General features: G+C 41.6%; 1 protein-coding gene across 1 annotated transcript in view; it reads left to right on the top strand.

Moving 5' to 3' along the window:
• Positions 1 to 21,067, top strand: part of MAP1B (microtubule associated protein 1B) — an 84,450-nt gene extending 63,383 nt beyond the window's left edge. The window contains exons 3-7 of the mRNA XM_066615252.1: positions 68 to 150; positions 6,484 to 6,624; positions 9,009 to 15,285; positions 18,113 to 18,351; positions 20,912 to 21,067. Coding sequence (XP_066471349.1) covers positions 68 to 150; positions 6,484 to 6,624; positions 9,009 to 15,285; positions 18,113 to 18,351; positions 20,912 to 21,067 — 6,896 coding nt within the window. The remainder of the gene's footprint in view (positions 1 to 67; positions 151 to 6,483; positions 6,625 to 9,008; positions 15,286 to 18,112; positions 18,352 to 20,911) is intronic.
• Positions 21,068 to 22,696: the final 1,629 nt, after the last annotated feature.

Raw genomic sequence — 22,696 nt, 5'->3', positions numbered from 1 at the left:
AATGTCTTAAGGCAATAAATAAATAAATGGCAGGCCTTGTGGTTCATTTTCCTTTCCATTTTTGCAGGTCAGAAAATCCTTCACCACAGAAGTGATGTCTTAGAAACTGTAGTCCTGATTAACCCTTCAGATGAAGCTGTCAGCACTGAGGTAATGTTATCAAAAAATTGTGTAATTAAGCTAGAGGGAAACCAGATACCCTCAAAACCCAGTCTTGAACCCGTATCACTAATAATGATAAATGTTGTCGCAGCGAAAGCAGGTTTCCTGTGTTTCACTTGTCCTTGAAGTCCTTTGTCTACATCCCTTCCAAGTCCAAACACCAGTGAAACTCCCAAGCAACCTTTGTGATACTATATACTTAAGAAGTCCACTTCAGGACTAAGTTCAATGTGAGGGCACCAGTTGCATTTTTGTGCCTGTGGCAGAGACCTGAAGCTCAACACAATGTTGTCTGGGAACACAATACAAGTCTGGTGACGGGAGGCAGAGCAGTTCATAAAAGAAAGCTCCTATGTACCAATTTAAAGCATTATCAAACCACATGCATATATCTTTACATTTTATAATATGTGCCAGTACTCTGTCCTAAACAAGAAATTTATGGGGCAGAGAAAAATGAAGGGAAAGACTGCATTTATTTCTTTGCCTTCCTTCCTTTTCTCATCAACGAATCACAAATCGTGCGTTCTTTTCCCCCTTCTTCCCCCAACCACTCCAGTGATGAAGGAAAGTCTTAGGTAGAAAGAACCTGGGTGAAATGGGATGTGTGGAGAAGTGAGTTGCTTATGCTTTCCTTCAGCTAACATAACTGACTTTCTCCTGATCCCCCACTCCCATGGGCCCAGGGCTAATAAGGGCATGCCACTTTCTACTGCTAATGCATAGTGTGTGAGTGTCCTTCTGTATGATCATTATCTTCTTTTTTTCTTTTTTTTAAGGGTGGGGACTAATGATGGTCTGAAGAATTTTGCCAAAATAAATTTAATAAAGATGTGTTTAGGGGAGGAATGATGGGGGTTTGGAGGAGGCACAAAATAAAGCGTTTGCCAGAATTTTTCATAACTCAGAGGGGATGGCTTACTGGAAGTGGTAATGGGAGCATAGGCTCCTTTAAAAAAAAAAAAGAAAGAAAGAAAAAAGTCGTGCCATAACATTGCATCATTTCCTGAATATATTGAGGAAGGAGAAATGGCAGCTGGCAAGAGCTGGCTGCTGGGAAGATCACTGGCACTTCCTGTGTTCCTCCTATACTTGTCAGTACATCAAAGCATTAAAGAAAAAGGACACCTATATTATTACCACCAGTAAATGTCTCAAAAACTTTGGAAATTTGTCCCCACCCTAAAAAAGAAACCTTTTTATTTTGGTCACTCGTAAATTGGTGCAGAAAATGAGGTGGAACCAATCTTGGTGGGGGCCCTTTCCCATTTAGGCATCCAAGATCCCTCTGTATGAACATTGTTGATTACAAATAGGCAGGAAGTATGCAGCAAGAAATATTTAGCAAGAATTTCTTAGCTGTTGCTGCTGTCCCTAGCCTCTATCTCTTAATATCATCTATAGCCATCAATAAATAAAAAGGTACAGGAATATAATGTAATAATCATATATCAGTGCTTCATAAATCAGCCAGAGCTGTTTTTTTTTCTTTTCTTTAAAAGTTAATGGCTTCCCACAGCTTCACCACCAAACAGGAAACAATAAAGCAAGAGAATCCAATTCTTTAATGGATTTAATGCAATTAAAACAGACAAGAGTTAAGTGACATTCATCACACTGTTAAGAGCCCTCCTCAGTGTTGTCTTCTCTAAGAGACATAGTAAAAGGAGTTGACCCATCAAAGATAATGTTACACTTCAATATCCCAACACAATTAGTGACAAACCAGCATGGGATTTGCTTCTGATTACTTGATTTTAGTGCTGTTCTATGCTTTTAGTGATACCCTTGAACTTACAATGGAAGGTGAGTCCTTGGGAAAAAAATATAGGTCAGTACTGCTTTTTTCATGATGTGACATGAGATGAAATTATTGAGAGCAATTAATTGTTTGACTGCTGATGTACATGCAAGCAGCCTAGCATGCTGTGAACACACCATTGAGTCAATCAGCAGAAAGAGTTTGTATACAAAAAAAGGAGTGTATTGTTAGAAGCTCCTGAGAAAGTAACCGCATAGGAACTGACTTGTGAGACCTGCAATTGAAAGAATGTATTATTATTCGTCAGTTGTGCTTCAAAAATAGCCCTAATGCAACCAAGAAATCTGCATTAAACAGCAATTTTATCCACTAATTCCTGGATGTATATTTGGAAATGTATTATAGTGACCCTCTTGAAACTTCTTAGAGTACGCTTTCAGCATGACTACAATATTGAGGCCCAGACACTGACTTGAAACCCAGACCTTGTTGCATGAAACAGATTTTTTTAGGATTCTGATGATACTGTAACACTATGATAGGGAACTCCCCCCTCTTTTCAATTCTTAATTGTCACAGATGCCATGCCAGGTTCTGGATCTGGCAATTCTAAGCATCACACATGATTTGTATATTGCCTGAATCTGTTCTAATAGCCCAATCCTAACCCCCTCCCTTTCTGGCATAATTAGCATTGTGCTGGCGGAGGCTGCTTTACGGCTGTCACAAATTAGTCTCTGCCAATGTGCACTACAGGCCTGCCGCCAGCTAGACCGCACCAACCTCCTGCACTCTGGTGGGCCCATGAACACCTGCCAGAGCAAGTAAGCTCACACGGGGTTGGAGGGAGGTGAATGGAAGTTTGAATGGGGCAGGGAAGGGCGGAACAGGGGAGGGGCAGAATGGGGCAGTGATGGGGTGGGAAGGAGGGTGATTCAAGCCCAGGAGGGGTGGTGGGATTGTTGGCACACTTCCTAAGCCCCTTCCCAGGCCTGATCTGCCTTCACAGAGCAACATGAACTTGTGCCAGCAGTTGAGTTGGCACAGGTCCAAGTAGCCGTATAGTGGCTTACCCTGCAAAAATCTCCAGCAGCCAGAAATCCCTTGTGGGAAGCAACAGAAGCCATGCCAGTGCCGCTGCATCACCATGCAGGGATTTAGGTAGGATTGGGCCATCTGAGTTTGGTCTTATATGGTTTACAGCCCAATCATATTTGGGATTTACACTGCTGGAATGTTCATTCCAGTGGTGTAAGGCCCTTTACGGCTATCTCAAAACATGACACCCCACTCAGTGTGCCCTGGTCACCACTGCAACTGGTGAGTGGCAGGGTCCTTGCACCTGCAAATCAGGGATGCCAAACAGCACTAGTAGGTCAGCACAAAAGTGGGAAGGAGGCAAGATGGGGGCAGAACAGGGCCAGGAAGGGAGTGGTATCAGCAGCAGTGGTGCACAGCAATATCTTGCATCCCTTCCTTGCCTTGATCTCCGAACCTTGGTCCACACAGATTTGTGCCAACAATATAGCTGGTGAAAGTCCTCATAGACTCAGTGGGCTGGTGTGAGCTTAACCCAAGGCAAGCGAACAAATTTTCCCCTTACACGAAGCAGGTCTCCAGGGCCTGAAACTCCCCCTTGCGATATAGCAGGTGCCATACTGTTACAGCTGCACCACCGCAAAAGTAGGTTATCTGGTTATCTTAGGTTTAAAGTTCAAGATTCAATTCCAGAATTAAATGGCTTAGGCCCAAATCCTAACCAACTTTCCAGCACTGACACAGCTGTGCCAATGGGGCATGTGCTGCATCCTGCAAGTGGGGGGGCCGTCACAGAGGCCTCCTCAAGATAAGGATGTTCTTTCCCTTATCTTGGGGCTGCATTGCCCTTGGGGCTGGAAAGGTGGTTAGGATTGCACCCTTAATTATTGTGTTCACACTATGACCCAGTCGTATACCCCACCATCTTCTCCAGGCACCTGTGCTGATAGAGCGCACACTGCATGTTGTGGTGGTGGGGGATCAGAATTTCTTTACTTACCAAAGATCAAAACTTTAGTTGCCTGCCAATTGCCTATGGGTCTCCTCTGACCCACTCCAGCTATTTTTGCTGGTGTAAGTCTAAGGAGTGGAAGAGGTTGTTGAGGAATTTAGTGTAGTGCCAGTTCTTAGCAGAGCGCAGCAGAGTGCTAGCTCCAAGGATGCCAAAGGTTTCCCAGTAAAAAGGCAACACAGACAAGGCAGATGTCCACCACCTGTATTAACAAAACTATTTGCAGATAAACAGTCCCTTCGCAGCAAAACAGTGTTGGTATTCACAGCCACAATCTTCAACTCTTCGACATAGACTTCTGCTCACTCCAGCTCCATACAATGGCCCTTGCAGGTGGACTCTACCTGCCTTGCTTATATATTACTGTGCACCAGTCACAGTGGAGATGACCTCATAGCATTACCTCATTGTCTCATGACAGATCACACCACCTCCCATGGTGCACCAGCTGTACCTTTAACATTGACTTCTATTACAAGTGCTTTGTCACTATGACTTAGCATTTTTTCATGCACTTATATCGGTCACATAAAGTTACAGAGAGATATACACATGCTCACGTTCAGGCCTTGCCCTACTCAGACTGCAAATTTCCTCAGGGGTTTTTGGGCAGAATAGTCCTGACTATTAGTAGGCTGGAAAATCAGGGATAAGATCCAGTAGGTGCCTTTGCCACTGAGATCCACCTCACAGATCCTGCTCTCTACCCTGGCCACCCCTCCCTACCTCAGACTTTCCCCTTCCTTCCCATGGCTCAACCACTCTGCTGCCTTATCTCCTCTGGTACAGTCCAGGTGGGCTGTTAGTGTGTATGGGGAGCTGCCAGCTGCATCCACTGCTGGCTCCCTTGCACTCAGCAGCGGCATGCCATTTAGAGCAGTGCCTCATTGTTTATTAAAGCTGTTATGACCAATCCTATGCTATTGTTACAAGTCCCCTACAATATGTACATGTTAGATTCCAGGGGTCTGTATATACAGTGGTGCCTCGCATAACGAAATTAATTCGTTCCCGCGAGTCCTTTCGTTATGCGAGTTTTTTGTTTTGCGAAGCGCGTTTTCCCATAGGAATGCATTGAAATTTAATTAATGCGTTCCTATGGGCAAGAAAAGTCAGAACAAAGTCAAATTTGGTTTACAAAGTGCTTATTAAGTGCTCTTTAAAGGCATACATACTGTACAGAGGATTTCAAAAACGGGGGGGATGCTGAGTGGGGAGCTTGAAGGCTGTAATCCTGTGCACACTTTCCTGGGAGTAAGCACAATGGGGCTTACTTCTGAGGAGACACGCACAGGAATGTGCTCTAAGCTGGGGAGGACACAGCAGCTGCACTCAATTGCTTGCTTTTGCCGTGATCATGGGGGGAAACGTGAAGGAAATGGGGCAGTGAGAGAGTGAATGAGCGATGGGGGGATGCTGAGTGGGGAGTTTGAAGGCTGTAATCCTGTGCACACTTTCCTGGGAGCAAGCTGACATGAAGATCCTCCCCTTACTAGGGTGGACAGGATCATAAAGTGACATGAAGATCCGCCCCTTACTAGGGTGAACGGGATCATAAAGTGACATGAAGATCTGCCCCTTACTAGGGTGAACGGGATCATAAAGGGACATGAAGATCTGCCCCTTACTAGGGTGGATGGGATCATAAAGGGACATGAAGATCCGCCCCTTACTAGGGTGAACGGGATCATAAAGGGACATGAAGATCCGCCCCTTACTAGGGTGAACGGGATCATAAAGGGACATGAAGATCCGCCCCTTACTAGGGTGAACAGGATCATAAAGGGACATGAAGATCCCCCCCTTAAGACAAACCAGGACAATAAAAAAAATTCGTTATGCGAAGCATAAGTCATAAAAATTCGTTATGCAAGTTACCAAACTTCGCACACCGCTTTCGTTCTGCGGGTTTTTCGCTGCGCGGGGCATTCGTTATGCGAGGTACCACTGTAGTTTGAAATATATGTAGCTTGAAAAATCTGGCTCTTGCTGGTCCAGCATTATTGTAAAAGCACCAGTACAGCCACCTGTAACTCGAATGTCTGTAACTTGGGGAGCGAATGTATTGGGATCACAACAAAATGTGCAGTTTTAGGGTTACTGTGGATATGCAGTGAAATCTTCGACTTCTTCCTTTTGAATTACAGATCCCCATGCCTTATCACAAACTTGCTTTGAACTTCAAAAAACTGTGATATGGCATGGGGATCTGACCCTAGAAAATTGACTGTCAACGATAGCCTAGGCACATCTTTGGATATAGGTCAAGGTCTGGATCCAACTCAGTTTGCTTCCCTTTGCTTATACATAAGCTTTTACAAATACTGCATCTCAAGTTGAGTGTCCTTTTGCTCTTGGATAAATAAAATACAAAGTCAATAATAGCCTTCTTTTTTTAAGTCCCTGATGATTTGTATTTGATTGAAGGAAAAGTGATCCACTGGTTCCTAGAGAAGACAGGAGGTATAGGTGATACTTTAATTACATGGTTCTTGTCTCTTTATCACAGGTGCGGTTAATGATTACAGATGCTGCAAGACATAAACTCCTGGTTCTAACTGGGCAGAGTTTTGAAAATACGGGAGAGCTCATTCTCCAGTCAGGATCTTTCTCATTTCAGAATTTTATTGAGATCTTCACAGACCAAGAGGTTTGTTTTTATCACTTCACTGCTCTCTAACCCAGAGTGACAACATCTTATAAAATGTCTTATGTTCTATCACATTATTTGTTCTTGTTTCATTATTTTATATACTTGTCAATAACAAGGATAATAAAATAACATAACAAAGCATACAATAAATACATTGCTTGAATCCAAAGCAAGAATAAAAAAAATTATTTCTCCAGTTGAAAACATGGCTGCCTTATAAAAAAAATAAATTAAGTTCTAGCAAGGCAAATCTCTTTTTTTGCCAGCTTTCTAAATGTGGAAAGGGAGGTTGATAGGTAGGCTTCTCTATAACTGTGTACTAGCACCAAGACAATCTTGGATTTCATAACCACCTGCTGTATGTCAGACAATAGGGGAACCTGTCAGAGGAACCCCAGAGAAAACCTTAACTCATAAGGAAGGACATGTAAGAGGAACATTCCTTCCAAATACTGTAAGAAGGACCATATTGGCTTTCAAGAGCCAGCACCTTAAAGTGTACTTAGAAACCAACTGGCTGCTAATGTGGCTCTTGTTAATATGATTGTGTTACTCAAGACTCTTGCCTGATGAATTACAAACACATTAGGGTTACACAGAGATCCAGGATACATTGGTGGAGGCCCTGAAGTTGCACTTGGGGTTTCCCAAGGCATTTCTTACCACAACCCTTTATTTTTCAACTGTACATTTAATTCAGATCCCTGTACCTTACACGGCATGCTTTCAGAGCACATTTAAAGCACCTTTCTTTCTGAATTTGAGGAAGCAGCTTGAAGCAAAGTCGTTCAGATGGATGTGGAAGCACCATCGCACTCTTTTCCCAGCTGTCATTTTTATGCATATTGTGGGGGAAAATAGCTATTTAAACTTGTGTGTGTCATTCACAATTGAAAGTGAATTTATTTTCACATGTGAAAGTGAACATCACATCAGTAGTGTAGCTAGAGAGCATTTCTTCTAAAGGCCCAGAATAGCTCCAAAGGGGAGGGGGCTGCTTGCATGCTTTAGTGAGGTGCCATGCAAAACTTACAGCCCAATCCCGTCCCCAGCAGTGTCACCAGGTGTAGTGGTGCCAGAACAGATACCGCTGCATTTAACAGCACTGCTGAGGTCACTGGAAGTTTCCTTGTAGAACGGGACTTCTCAAGTCTGCGCTGGCTGTTTTGCTGGCACAGACTTGAGAGACTCCATGTCAGGCTTAGCAGCCTGGCAAAGAGGATAAGGTATGTTATGTCATATTTCAAACATCCCAGAGCCGTCAAAATTCATGTTAAGCACCTACAAATAATTTTAACTGGTTAAGCAATAGCTATGCCTGTTCTGATTCTTCTTTTTTGAACCCTGGCCTCTGAGCGGCCCGCTTGGAGGCAGGCTGTGCAGCATGGCCTTTCCCAGTTTGAAGAGACACTTTGCCAACAGTCTGAGGCTAAGAGGCAAAGAAGGAAGGCCCATAGCCAGGGAGATAGACCAGGGACAGACTGCACTTGCTCCTGGTGTGGAAGGGATTGTCACTCCCGGATTGGCCTTTTCAGCCACACTAGACGCTGTGCCAGAACCACCTTTCAGAGCGTGATACCATAGTCTTTCGAGGCTGAAGGTTGCCAATACAAATACAATTAATGTATACTGTCTGAAAATTCCTGTAGGGCAGAAAACCTATGGTAAACAGACTGTCAAATTGAATTTGTGTATTTTTGTATCTTAAACATAGGCTGAATCTAAAAAAGATTTTAACACGTTTAAGTCCCATTTAAATTAATGGGATGGTCAGCCTAGTTTCGTGGGATAATTTTGGACAGGTTTGTGTCACTTCAGTGAAAGTGACATCCTCTTCAAAGTGACATCTTCTCCTTGCTGGCCCTCAGCTTAGATGCACCACATTCTGGGGCCCTGCTGTTATCCAAGTTTCTCTGTTTGATTATTTAGCTATTTTTTGAATATTTTTGTTGTGAAGTAATATTGTACATAATCACTATAATAATATTTGTGCATGTAGCTTCGAACAACTTAGAATAGCTTTTAACAGCCCCACACCTGAAGGTTTCTGCATTACCCATAATGCACTAGGCCAAACTTTGCCCACTAGCCTGAATGGTGACCAGTCATCAGGGGTTCAGTGCTCCTCCTGTTTTTTGTTGTGAAACCAGGAAAATTGTCAAAAGGCTAACAAGCCACAAAACATGGTTATGAAGACTTCTTTTAAAATTTCTCTCCTAAATACTATATTGAATTTCTTTTTCAAAGAAAATAATATTCTTTATGTTGAGACTGGGGTGTGGCCATGGTTCTGCAGGGACAAACGTATCATTTTATGAAAAGCCAATGTGATTCATTGTAAATTGCCAAATGACTACTTTCTTTGTGTTTTGCAACCCTAGATTGGAGAATTATTGAGCACTACGCATCCTGCCAACAAAGCCAGCTTAACACTTTTCTGTCCTGAGGAAGGGGACTGGAAGAATTCAAACCTTGACAGACACAACCTTCAAGACTTCATCAACATTAAACTCAACTCTTCCTCTATCTTGCCTGAAATGGAAGGACTATCTGAGTTCACAGAGTACCTGTCGGAATCAGTGGAAGTGCCATCGCCTTTTGATATTCTGGAGCCACCAACATCAGGAGGTTTTCTGAAGCTTTCTAAACCCTGCTGTTACATTTTCCCAGGTGGAAGAGGAGACTCTGCATTGTTTGCAGTTAATGGGTTCAACATGCTTATTAATGGGGGATCAGAAAGAAAATCCTGCTTCTGGAAACTCATCCGGCATTTGGACAGAGTGGATTCAATTCTGCTCACCCATATTGGAGATGATAACCTGCCAGGGATTAATAGCATGCTGCAGAGGAAAATAGCTGAACTGGAAGAGGAACAATCTCAAGGCTCCACTACCAACAGTGACTGGATGAAGAATCTGATTTCACCTGATTTAGGAGTTGTGTTTCTGAATGTCCCTGAAAGTCTTGGAAGCCCTGATCCTAATTTTGGGTTAAAAAGAAGTGTAGAGGAGGCTTGTTTCACACTGCAGTACCTCAATAAACTGTCTATGAAACCAGAACCTCTTTTTAGAAATGTGGGAAATACCACTGATCCAATAATCCTTTTTCAAAAAATGGGAGTAGGCAAGCTTGAGATGTACGTTCTCAACCCAGTCAAAAGCAGTAAAGAGATGCAGTATTTCATCCATCAGTGGACTGGTACAAATAGAGACAAAGCTGAACTGGTGCTACCAAATGGTCAAGAGATAGACATCCCAGTTTCCTACTTGACTTCAATCTCATCTTTGATTGTATGGCACCCTGCAAACCCTGCTGAAAAAATCATCCGAGTTCTTTTTCCAGGTAACAGTAGCCAATATAGCATACTAGACGGATTAGAAAAACTCAAACATTTAGACTTTCTTAAACAGCCAAGTGTAACACAGAAAGACCTAGCTGGTAACGTGGCAAGTCCAGCAGTAAAACAAACAAAACTTAAACAGCGAACAGAAAGTAAGGAAAGTCTCAAGCCTGCTGCAAAATCTGTATCTAGCAAGACGGTCAGAAAAGAATCAAAAGAAGAGACAACTGAAATAGGCAAGTCTAGTCCACCTGAAAAGACCCAAAGAGTAGAAATTAAAGAAAAACCCACGGTAAAAAAAGATAAACCAGCAAAAGCAGAGACTAGGCTTTCTGTGACAGAAAAAGATCTCACAGCTAAGGAACAGCAGTTTCTGAAATCTGAAATGGGGGAAAAACAAGCAGCAGATGTCAAGCCAAAAGTAGTAAAGGAGAAGCATGTGAAGAAGGAAGTGAAAGTAAAATCTGAGGAAAAACATGAGGAGAAAGAAAAGCCAAAGAAAGAGGTGTCTAAGAGAGAAGAAAAAATCCCAGCTAAGGAGAAGCCTAAAAAGGAAGATACCAAGAAGGACGTGAAAAAAGATGCTAAAAAGGAATCAAAGAAAGAGGCTCCACCAAAAGAAGCTAAAAAAGAAGAGAAAAAGGAAAGTAAAAAAGAAGAAAAGGAACCCAAGAAAGAACCCAAGAAGCTTCTTAAAGAAACCAAGAAAACATCTGCCTCTTTGCCTGACTCAAAAAAGACTACCACAAAGCCTAAGCCACAAAAGAAGGAAGAATCTGTCAAAAAAGAAACTGGGCTTCTTGGGAAACCAAAGGAAAAAGTTAAAAGCAAGCCAGTGAAGAAAGACATCAAGATTACCGAAACACCAGCTGCAGTGGCTGCTTTGGGAGCTGTCGCTGGTGTAGTAGCAGCTGCAGCTGTGGGAGCTAGTGGGAAGGAACTGGAAGCTGAGAGATCACTTATGTCTTCGCCAGAAGATCTAACAAAAGACTTTGAAGAATTAAAGGCTGAAGAGGTTGAAGTAGTGAAGGAAACAAAGCCTCCGGTAGACGTAATAGAAAAGGAAGGAAAGTTAACTGATTTAGAACCAAAGGAGGATTTTGAAGTTCAAAGAGAAAAGACAGAAGGACCTGCTGACTCTCCTGATGAAGGCATTACTACTACGGAACCTGAAGGAGAATGTGAGCAGACTCCTGAAGAGCTGGAGCCTGTGGAAAAGGACAGGGTGGACGACAACGAAAAGTTTGAAGATGAAGGAACAGGTTTTGAAGAATCTTCTGAGGCAGGTGACTATGAAGAAAAGGCTGAAACCGAGGAGGCTGAAGAACAAGGTGACAAAGAGGAACTAGAGGGACCACTAGGTCTCAAAAAGCAAGACAAGAAGGATATAACAGAAACTGGAGAGAGTGAAAAAGAACTGACTGGTGCACAGGAGTACGAGAAGATGGGAAGTTTAAAGTACGGTGGAAAGGAAGAACTGAGAGCAGAGGATGAAGAACAAAATGAGGAAAATGTTGATGAAACAGTTGAAAAGGCAGAAACAGAAGAGACTGAGGAGGAAGTTGAGGAGGAAGACAAAACAGAGGATGTCCGAGATGAAGAGGAGGAGACTGAAAAAATAGAAGCTGAAGAGGATTACCTTATGGCTGTGGTAGACAAAGCAGCAGGGGCTGGTAAGATTGATGATAAATATGACCTGCATATAACCACTCCAACTAAGCCCTCAGAACTTCAGTCTCCAGCCAAGGAACCAGCATCATCAATACATGATGAAACTTTACCTGGTGGTTCGGAAAGTGAGGCAACTGTTTCGGATGAGGAAAACAGAGAAGACCAGCCTGAGGAATTTACTGCTACTTCGGGTTATACTCAGTCCACTATTGAAATATCCAGTGAGCCCACGCCTATGGATGAAATGTCAACTCCAAGGGATGTGATGAGTGATGAAACCAATAACGAAGAAAGTGAATCCCCTTCCCAAGAATATGTAAACATTACTAAGTATGAGTCAGCACTGTACTCTCAAGATTATACTAGGCCTAAACTTTCACTTCCAGATGCTTTCAATGGGTTATCTGAAGGATCTAAAACAGATGCCACTGAAGGCAAAGACTATAATGTTTCAGCATCTACAATTTCACCACCTTCTTCTTTAGAGGAAGACAAATTTGGTAGATCTTCCTTGCCAGGGCTATACCACCAACAAGAAGCTGAAGTAAAATCTACAAGTAAATTAGAAATTTTAGAAGCTTTGGATGAGAAGCATAGCCCAACTAAGAGTCTAGATGAAAGTCCAACCCCTCTATCACCAGTTGCTAGAACACCTTTAAGTGAACGTAGTGTGAACTTTTCCTTGACTCCCAATGAGATTAAAGTGTCATCTGAACCAGCAGCTCTCACAGCACTCCCTGAAAAGCATCCTGATTCCCACGAGGAGCACTGTACTAGCCCAGATGACAAAACTTTAGAAGTGGTGTCACCTTCACAGTCAGCTGCTGGTAGTGCTGGACACACACCTTATTATCAGTCTCCCACAGATGAAAAATCTAGTCAGCTTCTATCGGAAATGCCTGGAAAAGCAGCAGAAGCACCAGTCTGCTTTGAAGTTAGTGATGCCAAAGACGATGTTACAAAACACAGAATCAGCCCAATGGATGAACCAGTGCCTGACTCTGAATCACCATTTGAAAAAGTGCTCTCACCTCTGCGAAGCCCACCACTGATAGGTTCCGAGGCTTCCTATGATACATTTTTGAGTGCGGATGTAAAAGCTCCTTCCAGGGAAACTGAGAGTCCCTTTGAAAAGCAAAGCGAAACAGATGAGTCCCCTTTGCAGAAGAGCCCAGTTTCTGAAGCTGCTACACTGAGTGATTTCCAAGAAAAACAAGTTGAAAAAGATGTACCGTTTACCCCACTGAAATCTGAGTTTGTCCTAGAAAATAAAAAGTATGATTTAGAAACTCAGCCTGCATTGGGTTTGGATGAAAGAAAACTAGGAGATATTTCTCCAACACAGGTTGATATTAGTCATTTTAGCTGTTTTAAGGAAGACACCAAAATGTCAATCTCTGAAGGCACAGTCTCTGATAAGTCTGCAACTCCTGTTGATGAAGTTGTAGCAGAAGACACTTATTCACATATTGAAGGAGTTGCCTCTGTTTCAACAGCATCTGTTGCTACTAGTTCATTTCCAGAACCAACTACTGATGATGTATCTCCTTCCCTTCATGCTGAGGTTGGATCCCCTCATTCCACTGAAGTTGATGATTCTCTTTCTGTATCTGTTGTACAAACACCAACAACTTTTCAGGAAACAGAAATGTCTCCATCTAAAGAAGAGTGCCCAAGGCCTATGTCCATTTCTCCCCCAGACTTCTCCCCTAAAACAGCAAAATCAAGGACACCTGTTCAAGATCACAGGTCTCCTGAACAATCAACTATGTCAGTAGAATTTGGACAGGAGTCCCCTGAGCAGTCTTTAGCAATGGACTTCAGCAGGCAGTCTCCTGAACATCCCACAGTAGGTGCTGCTGTGCACCATATATCTGAAAATGGACCGACCGAAGTTGATTATAGCCCTTCAGATATTCAGGAACACTCTTTCCCACATAAAATATCACCAGTGGAGCAAACGTGTTTTGGCCACGAAAAAGATATTTCCGAAATTATTTCAGTATCTCAGATAGAAGCGTCACCTTCTTCTTCAGCTCACTCACCATCACAGGAAAGTTTCCCGTTACAAGAAGATACTATGTTAGGTGTTACACAGGCTGATGATTTACCACTACATTCTGCATTTCAGTCAGAAAAAATGCCCAGTCTGGGAGAAAAACTTTCACCAAAGTCTGACTTATCTCCGTTAACGCCACGGGAGTCTTCTCCTCTATATTCACCCAGTTTTTCAGATTCACCTCCTGTGGTGAAAGAAACGGCTGATTCCCACTTGCCTTCATTATCATTGCACATGTCCTCGGATAAATCATTTGGCTATCATACCTCAGTAGCTCAAGACCCTTTAGCAAAACATAGTCAAGAGCTGTCAGTCTATACAGAACAGGAAGATACTGAGGGAGCAACCAGATCACCTGAAGCTTACTCTTATACTGCAACTGAAAAAGCCACCAGATCACCAGAGGCTGTTGCTTATTCCTGTGAAAAGACAGAGAAGGTGACTGGATCTCCCGAAGCTCTTGACTATTCCTATGTCGCAACTGGGAAAACCACAAGGTCACCTGAAGCTGATAATTATTCATATGAAACAGCTGAAAAAGCACCCAAGTCACCAGAAGCCTTTGATTATTCCTACGACCAAACTACCAGATCATCAGAGTCTGTCAGTTACTATGAGAGCATTGGAAAAACAAGTAAATCACCTGAAACTGTCAGCTATTCATATGCAACTACTGGAAAAATGAGCAAATCACCTGAGACTGTCAGTTATTCATATGAGGTGACCGGGAAAACCAGCAGATCACCAGACACTGCTATCTACCATTATGAGGCTGATAAGTACTTTGCTTCCGAAAAATCAGAAACCCGTCAAGATGTGGATTTATGCCTTGTTTCTTCCTGTGAATACAAGCATCCCAAAACAGAACTTTCACCTTCCTTTATCAATCCTAATCCCTTAGAATGGTTTGCAAATGAAGAACAGTCTCAAGAACAAGAGAAGCCATTAACTCAGTCTGGAGGTGGGCAGCCACCCTCAGGAGGGAAACAGCAAGCGCGCGTGTGTGGTGAAACTCCTCCGACCTCAGTAAGTGAATCTGCTCCATCTCAGACCGATTCAGATGTGCCTCCTGAAACAGAAGAGTGCCCTTCTATTACAGCAGATGCTAACATTGACTCAGAAGATGAATCTGAGACTATCCCAACAGATAAGACCATTACATATGAACATATTGACCCTCCACCAGTCCCAATGCAAGATCGCAGCCCTTCGCCTCGACACCCAGATGTCTCCATGATAGATCCAGAAGCCTTGCCTATTGATCAGAATTTAGGAAAGCCTTTGAGGAAGGATCTGAAAGAAAAGACAAAAACTAAAAAACAGGGCACAAAGACCAAGTCTTCCTCTCCTGCCAAGAAGAGTGATGGAAAACCGAAGCAGGTGGCTTCACCGAAACCTGGTGGCTTGAAGGAATCATTGGATAAAGTTTCAAGAACAGCTTCTCCAAAGAAGAAGGAATCTGTGGAGAAAGCACCCAAAAATGTCTCTACTCCAGAAATAAAATCTTCCCGTGCTGAAGAGAAAGATAAGGAGACTAAGAATGCAGCAAATTCTACAACATCAAAGTCGGCAAAGACTGCAACTGCAGGTAAGACTAACTCACAAGAGTAATCCATAGAGGCAACGCTGTTTGCTTCAACCACAACTAATACTATGAAATTGTGAATGAAACAGAATGTAATATTGACATATAATTCTGTCATCTGTCTTTTTGTAGCTGTGTCTTCAGCTGAGTGGTAGACATGATTGCTGTGGGTACACTGCAATTTACAAATAAAGTGTGAACAGGATTTCAGCACCTTTAAACATCCTTGTATTTATTTGGCAGCCCCAGCCCAACTCAGGGTTCCAAGATCTGTATACACGTGTTCAAAGGCGTAACGACGGTGTACATACTTTTGTGTGGTAAAATGCTGCTGCTGTGGTTTATAGCATGATGGTGGCATCTGTTGAGGACCTGCCTTACATTTTCAGAGAAAAGGCTTAGCTGCCATGTCTGTCATATATATTGTTGCTATTTTTGGAAAAATAAGAGGGAAAATGGGACAAGTGTGAGAGTTACATTATTTAAATGCACTTAAGCTTCAATCCTATAACCACTTTCTTGGGAGTAGGCTCCATTGAATACAGTGGGGCTTACTTCTGAGTAGTCATGCATAGGCTTGTGTTGTATAAGGAAGTTCAATAAGGAAGTAGAGAGTAACGTATTGGTGGAGAGTGGTTTTTGCTTACCAGTGTATAATCTCTCTGCCTCCACATACATGATAAGGACTTCCAGAATGTCTTGAGTCCTGGCTTCTCTCATTTTAGAAATTAATGCACCATGAGCATTCCACAGACAGCACAGCTGCTAGCAGAAAAGATGCCCATCAAAACATTACTATATCATAATTGGTTATTGGAGGAACTATACTGCACTCTGGATTCGGGTGGAATATACATAATAGCCATCTACAGTTTACATGTGAAACCCATGGGAAGATCCTTCTGAATTTCCATGATCACCTAGTTAGTACAATGAGAGTAGCAAAGAGCTGAGTGCATGATAAGTATACAGTACAAATAGATATCGCCTATGTTCGTGATGGGCTGCAGTTGGAAAACAAAATGCTTGAAACCCAAGCATTAGATATTGTTGATAGTAAGCAGTTTCTAACATAGTGACATTCTCACAGTGCCTTCAAACAATTATTGGCAATGGAAGGTAATCGGATTGGTTGGTATGACTCAAAAGCATTCTTTTGGCCTTCTGTAAGCATTAGTAGTAGAAATGCTAATGAGGTACTAGTCAGAAAGAAGGTAATCTGATAATGGGTCTGCACTGGTTTTATTTCAAATTATCCATTGTTCATACTTGTGTTTCAATATTGCATCTTGATAGCCTGCCTTTCTTCAGTCCTGAAGCAGTGTATGGGATTAATACTGCATTTCCTGTCTCTATTACCTGTATTTCCAGTTTGTTTTTTTGACCTTCAATTTAAAAAAATGCAACAGTGACATATAATATATACCCATCCAGTGCAGGCCCCATTGTATTTTCTTCTGCCATTTAGTCTGTGGTCAACATGCACCCACTATGCTACTCAATCTCTTGGTTTTCCACCTTTCTTGTAAACGGGGGACAGCCACATGGATTTCACAGGCCAATCCCAGTGTATCCTCCTTTTTAAATTTTGGGGGTGTCTTTGTGCAACAGCTGCATTGCACCAGAGCACCCAAAAAGCATTTTTTACCTGAATACCAACAATGGAATACTATTGAATCAGGAATATTTATAATTGGTATTGAAAGATGCCAGTTCACCAATTCTCACCTCACCTGCAGTCAGGGTGCTGCACAAAGGGACGGTGAATTTAGAAAATGATAGTGTTAATACATCTGAATATTTTTGCACCAACCAAATATTTAATCTCTTGATTCTTTGGAAACCCTACCTCCTTTTTTCTCCAGATTATTTCTTGGCCTCTTTTGGGTACTGCTGCTTTGATGTTCTCTTCCTGGTGTATCACTGTAGTAGTCTGTTCAGTAAGGGACTGCTGGTATGCCATGATTCCTCCTAGGAGCTGTTCCCCCTTGTAGTCCAGTCTTCTTCGTAGTAGCCCTTCACAATCTTTTCTTCGTATTGAAGTCTCTCTTGCATTGGAACTGGTATTTGTAAGAACTGGACAGTTATTTCTGTACTTTAATGTTTTGGCAGTTGCGTAGCAAGCCATGTCATCGTACATAGAAGGATTACATCTTAAATCCTATTGAAGAATTTTATTGGAGTTTATTATTATTATTAATATTAAATTATATATAAATTATAAATTAAATAATAAAAAATAAATATTTATTATTATAAATATAAGAATATTTATATACTGATTTTGATGAAAAAGTTCAAACTCTACATAGCAAAATGGTTCTCTATTTAAGCGTTCACGATCTAAGAAAGACTGTGATGACAATTCAGTTACAATTTTTGCACAATTCTTGCAGTAAAACATTCTCTTATAATATTTTAAGCCACTTCAAAAGTTTACTCATAAGGCAGAATATATGTTACATAAATAGATATTCTTTGGCATGATTGGAAGTACCTGATGATGAATGTTTTTTATTACCATACAGCTACCATAGTATGTTGATAGTATTCAAGAAGGCTTATTTTTCATCTCTTGTTTTCTTAATTAAGCAGACTTTTAGGACACAATTATCATATGTTAGCAGGTCTTTTATCATCATCAATAGGATGATGAAATAAACACATCAGGGGAATGCATTTGAGTACCATAATCAAAGTGTGAGAAGACAGCTCTGTGCAACATGTCACTTCTCAAAGGTCACAGGAACAAATTATAATATACACTGGCCTTTTCTCAGTCGTATCTAAGACAAAACTCTCATGTTTAATGTTTTGTTTTTTAAAAAAGGACCTGGAAATGGAAAAACAACAAAATCCGTAGCTGTGCCTCCGGGACCTCCTATGTATATGGACCTGGTCTATATTCCGAATCACAGCAATAGCAAGAATGTTGATGTAGAGTTCTTTAAGAGGGTGAGGTCGTCCTACTACGTGGTGAGTGGGAATGATCCTGCTGCTGAAGAGCCAAGCAGGGCTGTCCTGGACTCCCTACTGGAGGGCAAGGCTCAGTGGGGAAGCAACATGCAGGTAGGTGCTCCAATATTTAATTTAAGTCTGAATGGAAATAAGTACAAAAACAGGGAGGAACCTGTTGAACCAAGATTTCGAGAAGTGCCTTGTATTTGGTAGCAGTTTGTCATGAACTTTTGTCTTGTTCAAAATGGAAAAAGTGCTTCATCTTAATTTTAATCTTTAAAATCTTTAAAAAAAAAATTCAAGAAAAGCTATTTTTAGAGTGCAATCCTATGCATCTCTGCTCAGAATTAATGACCCAATCCCATCCCCCAGCGGGAGAAGCATCCCGCTGTTCCAAAGGGCCCTGTGACAATGCACAGAGTGCACCACTACAGGGTCAGTCGAAGCTACCAGAGCTGGTATTCTTCTGCATCTTTTTAGATTGTGAGCCCTTTTGGGACAGGGAGCCATTTAGTTATTTGATTTTTCTTTGTAAACCGCTTTGTGAACTTTTAGTTGAAAAGTGGTATATAAATACTGTTAATAATTAATAATAATAATGTGGCAGCAGCATAACTGTGCTGCCAGAGACTCCAGACCACACCAGGGCAGGTAAGTTGGTGGGAGGGAGGGCACATGTCATGGCTGTGGAGGGAAGTTTTGGGCAGATCGGGGAGGGCAAGGAGTGAGGACGGACTGCAGGGGGTGGGTTTCAGTGGCAAATACTCATGCTGGATCCTGTCCTCCATTTTTGGGCCCATCCTGCCTCCTTTTTCTCTTTGGAATTATGCTGGCTACATACCTGGCGAAGGTCTGAGGGCCAATAGGACCCTATGCAGAGGTAAAGGAAAATATTTTCCCTTACTTGAGAAGACCCCCTGATTGTACCCCCCAATATTGGAAACTGTGCATGCTCTGTGAGCGCAGCTCCGTCTTTGTCAATGGTTGGGGATAGGATTGGGCAGTAAGTCTTTTTGGACTTATTTTCAGGCAAGTGTGTATAGGATTGTAGCCTTAATGGACAAAGCTCTCCTCTTGCTTAACAGGAACAGATAAGAGATGTTTTATTATCAAACTTCTGGTCTTATTTGTGCAATAAATAGAGCTGTGAGTCAACAATTTTTAGTTAATTAGTCATGCATATAAATTACTAATAAGATATTTACATAAATGTGTGTCTTACTCAAACTTCACTATAGATGCCCTTTTGAGACACTGAAGGAAGTGGAACTAGATGCAACAGAGTCTGTCGGATGTCTTCAAATGAGAGGCACCACCAAACAGGTGTTAGAAGAGGGTGCAGGATTGTAGGTGATAAAATGGTGGGAGGGGGTTGTTGAACCTTCATCTGCCCACCTTTCCCCCTTAATTAACTCCCCCCACCTGCTTTTTTGTAATACTTCTACTCCCCACAGATTTTTAGCTGCTGAGTGTGTCGGAGGCACTGGCACAAATGGATGGCAGCTCCACACACCTAGCACTGATTGACCAGGCCCTGTATTGATTTAATCAGTAAATTTCAGCCCAGTCCTATTGGTCAGAGAGGCAATTACAACACTGGAACTAAGGTTCACTGTTGTAAATGCCCAATAGGATTAGGCTGAAATTTACTGATTAAATGAAAACACATCTGTAGCCATAGTTTTTATAAACAGAGTACACAGAATGCTCTTTAAGAAGCTAGGTACAGTTAAGTCAATTTCTCACATTAATTTAGCTAAATGGGATTTAGCATTTAACTAAGTTCTTGGTTGTTGTGTGTCTACTGTATTTATGGTTTCACAATTTGTATTCAAGATTTTGATTATGTTACGGGCTCTTTAAATGCTACCATAAATGTTTCAGAGTTGCTTTCCTGTTAGCAGTTTTGCACAACTGGTTTAATGTTTAAATGAGCAAACCCATGGGCAGGATCTGATAATGGGATAGATTCACATAGAATTGCAGAGAGCCAATTTTGTAATCCAGGCCAATACTGTTGGTGCCCTCAACTACATAGTTGGACCATTTGAATGATATCCCAGTCATACAAGTGTCAATCATGAAAAAGCAGCCCCACAGCTAGGGCATTTTTTTTCAGTAGTTCTTCATTAATGCATATGTAGCAAAGGTACCTAATATAGTTAGATTTTGAAAAAGTCAGACATTTTTATCTAACTTTACTGTGCCAATTTCAGCTCCAAGGTAAGGGAACAAATATTCCCTTACCCTGAAAAGGCCTCTGTGACTATCCCCCCACTGCAGGATGTAAAGCGCGCTCTGTTGGCACAGCTGCATTGGCACTGGAAAGTTGGATAGGGTTGGGCCTCGAGACAGCAGAGGCTCTTAATCACTGTGGGTTTGTGGAGGTTGTGGAATTGTAGCGTATCCAGTGTAGGTGTGGGGTTTAGCCAGTGTTTAAGTACAGATCATGTTCCATTAGAGGAAGCTGAGGTTTCATAACATCTCAGGATCCTTTACTTTCTTGTGATAAGTTGTTTTCTTGCACCTGGTCATTCCCCATGTTCTTCCACAGAAACATGACATATCCTTTCAAAAATGGGTCAGTATTATGTAATGAGACTTTCCTCAGGATTTGTTTGTATGTCCATTCATCTCCCATCTGCTCTTAACATCTCTTGTCCTGTTGCAGGTGACCTTAATCCCAACCCATGACTCTGAAGTGATGAGAGAATGGTATCAAGAGACCCATGAGAAGCAACAGGAACTTAACATCATGGTTTTGGCAAGCAGCAGCACTGTTGTTATGCAAGATGAATCTTTCCCTGCATGCAAGATTGAACTGTAACAAAGCAAAGCGATGCATCACAACCTTAAACTTTGTTTCCAGAAATTCTTCAATTTGAGAACACCTTTTCTAAAAATGTAATCCATCTAATTCAGCTGCTGAACTATATATACCTGCCAAATGCTTTACTGTATCACAGTGATGCAAGTCACTAATCTTTTTTTTTTTTCTAGTCTTTGCTGATTGCTAAGGGAAATAACAGTATTCCCACTGTAGGGTTCAAATTACTGCAAAAACTGCAGATCCAGGTTCATCTCTGTTGAACACTTGGAAACCATGCACTAGCAAACACTGCTGACTTCTGCTAGGTAGGGGCATTTGCCCTTGAGAGAAACACAGGGAGAGAAAGTGAGAGAGAGGGGGGGAAGAGGAGAATAAAATCATTAGTACTGCATTACTCTCAAAGCAATCAACGTATTGCTTCCTGCAGTCTGCCATCACATAAAAAGGACGTATGTTTGCATCAGTCTGAGTTATCACAAGAGTGGGCATTTTTAATTTAGTGGCAAATTAGCTAGGAAATTAACTTAGTATGACTTTGAAGGGACACAACATCCAAAACACTCACTGTTAGCAACTTCACTTTTCATGCTTCATACTCACATAACATAATTCTCATAGGCAATATATGCAAGTAGTTCGAACCCCATTCAGTTTAACATGCAAACATGTTGGTCTAAGGCATGCTCCCAGTGAAAATCCACCTAGTCCACTCGAATTTGACAAGCTTGCATGCGGAAACATCCAAGTCACGGTCAAGTTTACTGAAGCAAAATACCAAAGCAGTTGGGAGTACCTATGGTAGACATTTTGCCTTAGAAAGTGACTTGAATGTACAAAGATACTTGATGCACTTATTTTTTAATGCAAGATAGCAAGTTTATAAACCATCTGTGTAGGATTATAGTTACACCAGTACAGAAGTATGCGTGTGCATGTGTGCTACTGGAAACCTCTGATTGGTCAAACAGCTTGGTGCTATGAATTATGTATGTAAGTTGAACACTTCATTGGTGCACCTGAACAGCAAGTCTTTTCTGCAACTTGTTTTTTTCTCTTTTTTTAAAAAATTTGCTTTATGGAAGCCTGGCAGAAAGGGTGCCCAATACCGGAAATGCAAAACATAGCAAAAGAACAAACAGAATGTCGCTAAAAAGTCCTCTGCAAGTCTGTACAGTCTTTTAAAGCCTTCCTTTGTCTTACATTATTTTGATGTTAATTTAAGAGTGACTATGGGAACAAATGTACAGAAGAATTTTTTTTAGCTCTGTGTGAACTTTTAATAGATGAATTTTTAAACAGAAGTTTCATTTACAGGAAAATGCAAAGAAAAAAAATTCAGGTGAAGGCAATTTTTTTAGTAGTTTTGTAAGACAAATGCATACTGTTTGAGGTTCTGGTGAGAATGAAGTATGATACCGCAGTAAACGTATTTATTGAACACAGTCATCTACCAAGGACTATTTTGCGGGGAGCATGCTAACAAATAATGGTGTGTTTTAGGGAGCAAAGAACTGAGGACTGAAATGCTGTTTGGCTCCCTTTTAAGCAACAGGATGCAGTCTAGGTTCCAAGCAGTTACTTATGGCGGCAATATTTGTGGGGGCACCAGTGAAAGCAGCTTGTGAT

The sequence above is a fragment of the Tiliqua scincoides genome, chromosome 2, assembly GCF_035046505.1.
Source record: "Tiliqua scincoides isolate rTilSci1 chromosome 2, rTilSci1.hap2, whole genome shotgun sequence".
NCBI lineage: Eukaryota > Metazoa > Chordata > Lepidosauria > Squamata > Scincidae > Tiliqua > Tiliqua scincoides.
Note: the sequence above shows the minus strand (reverse complement) of the source record. Positions and strands in the feature narration are given on the sequence as shown.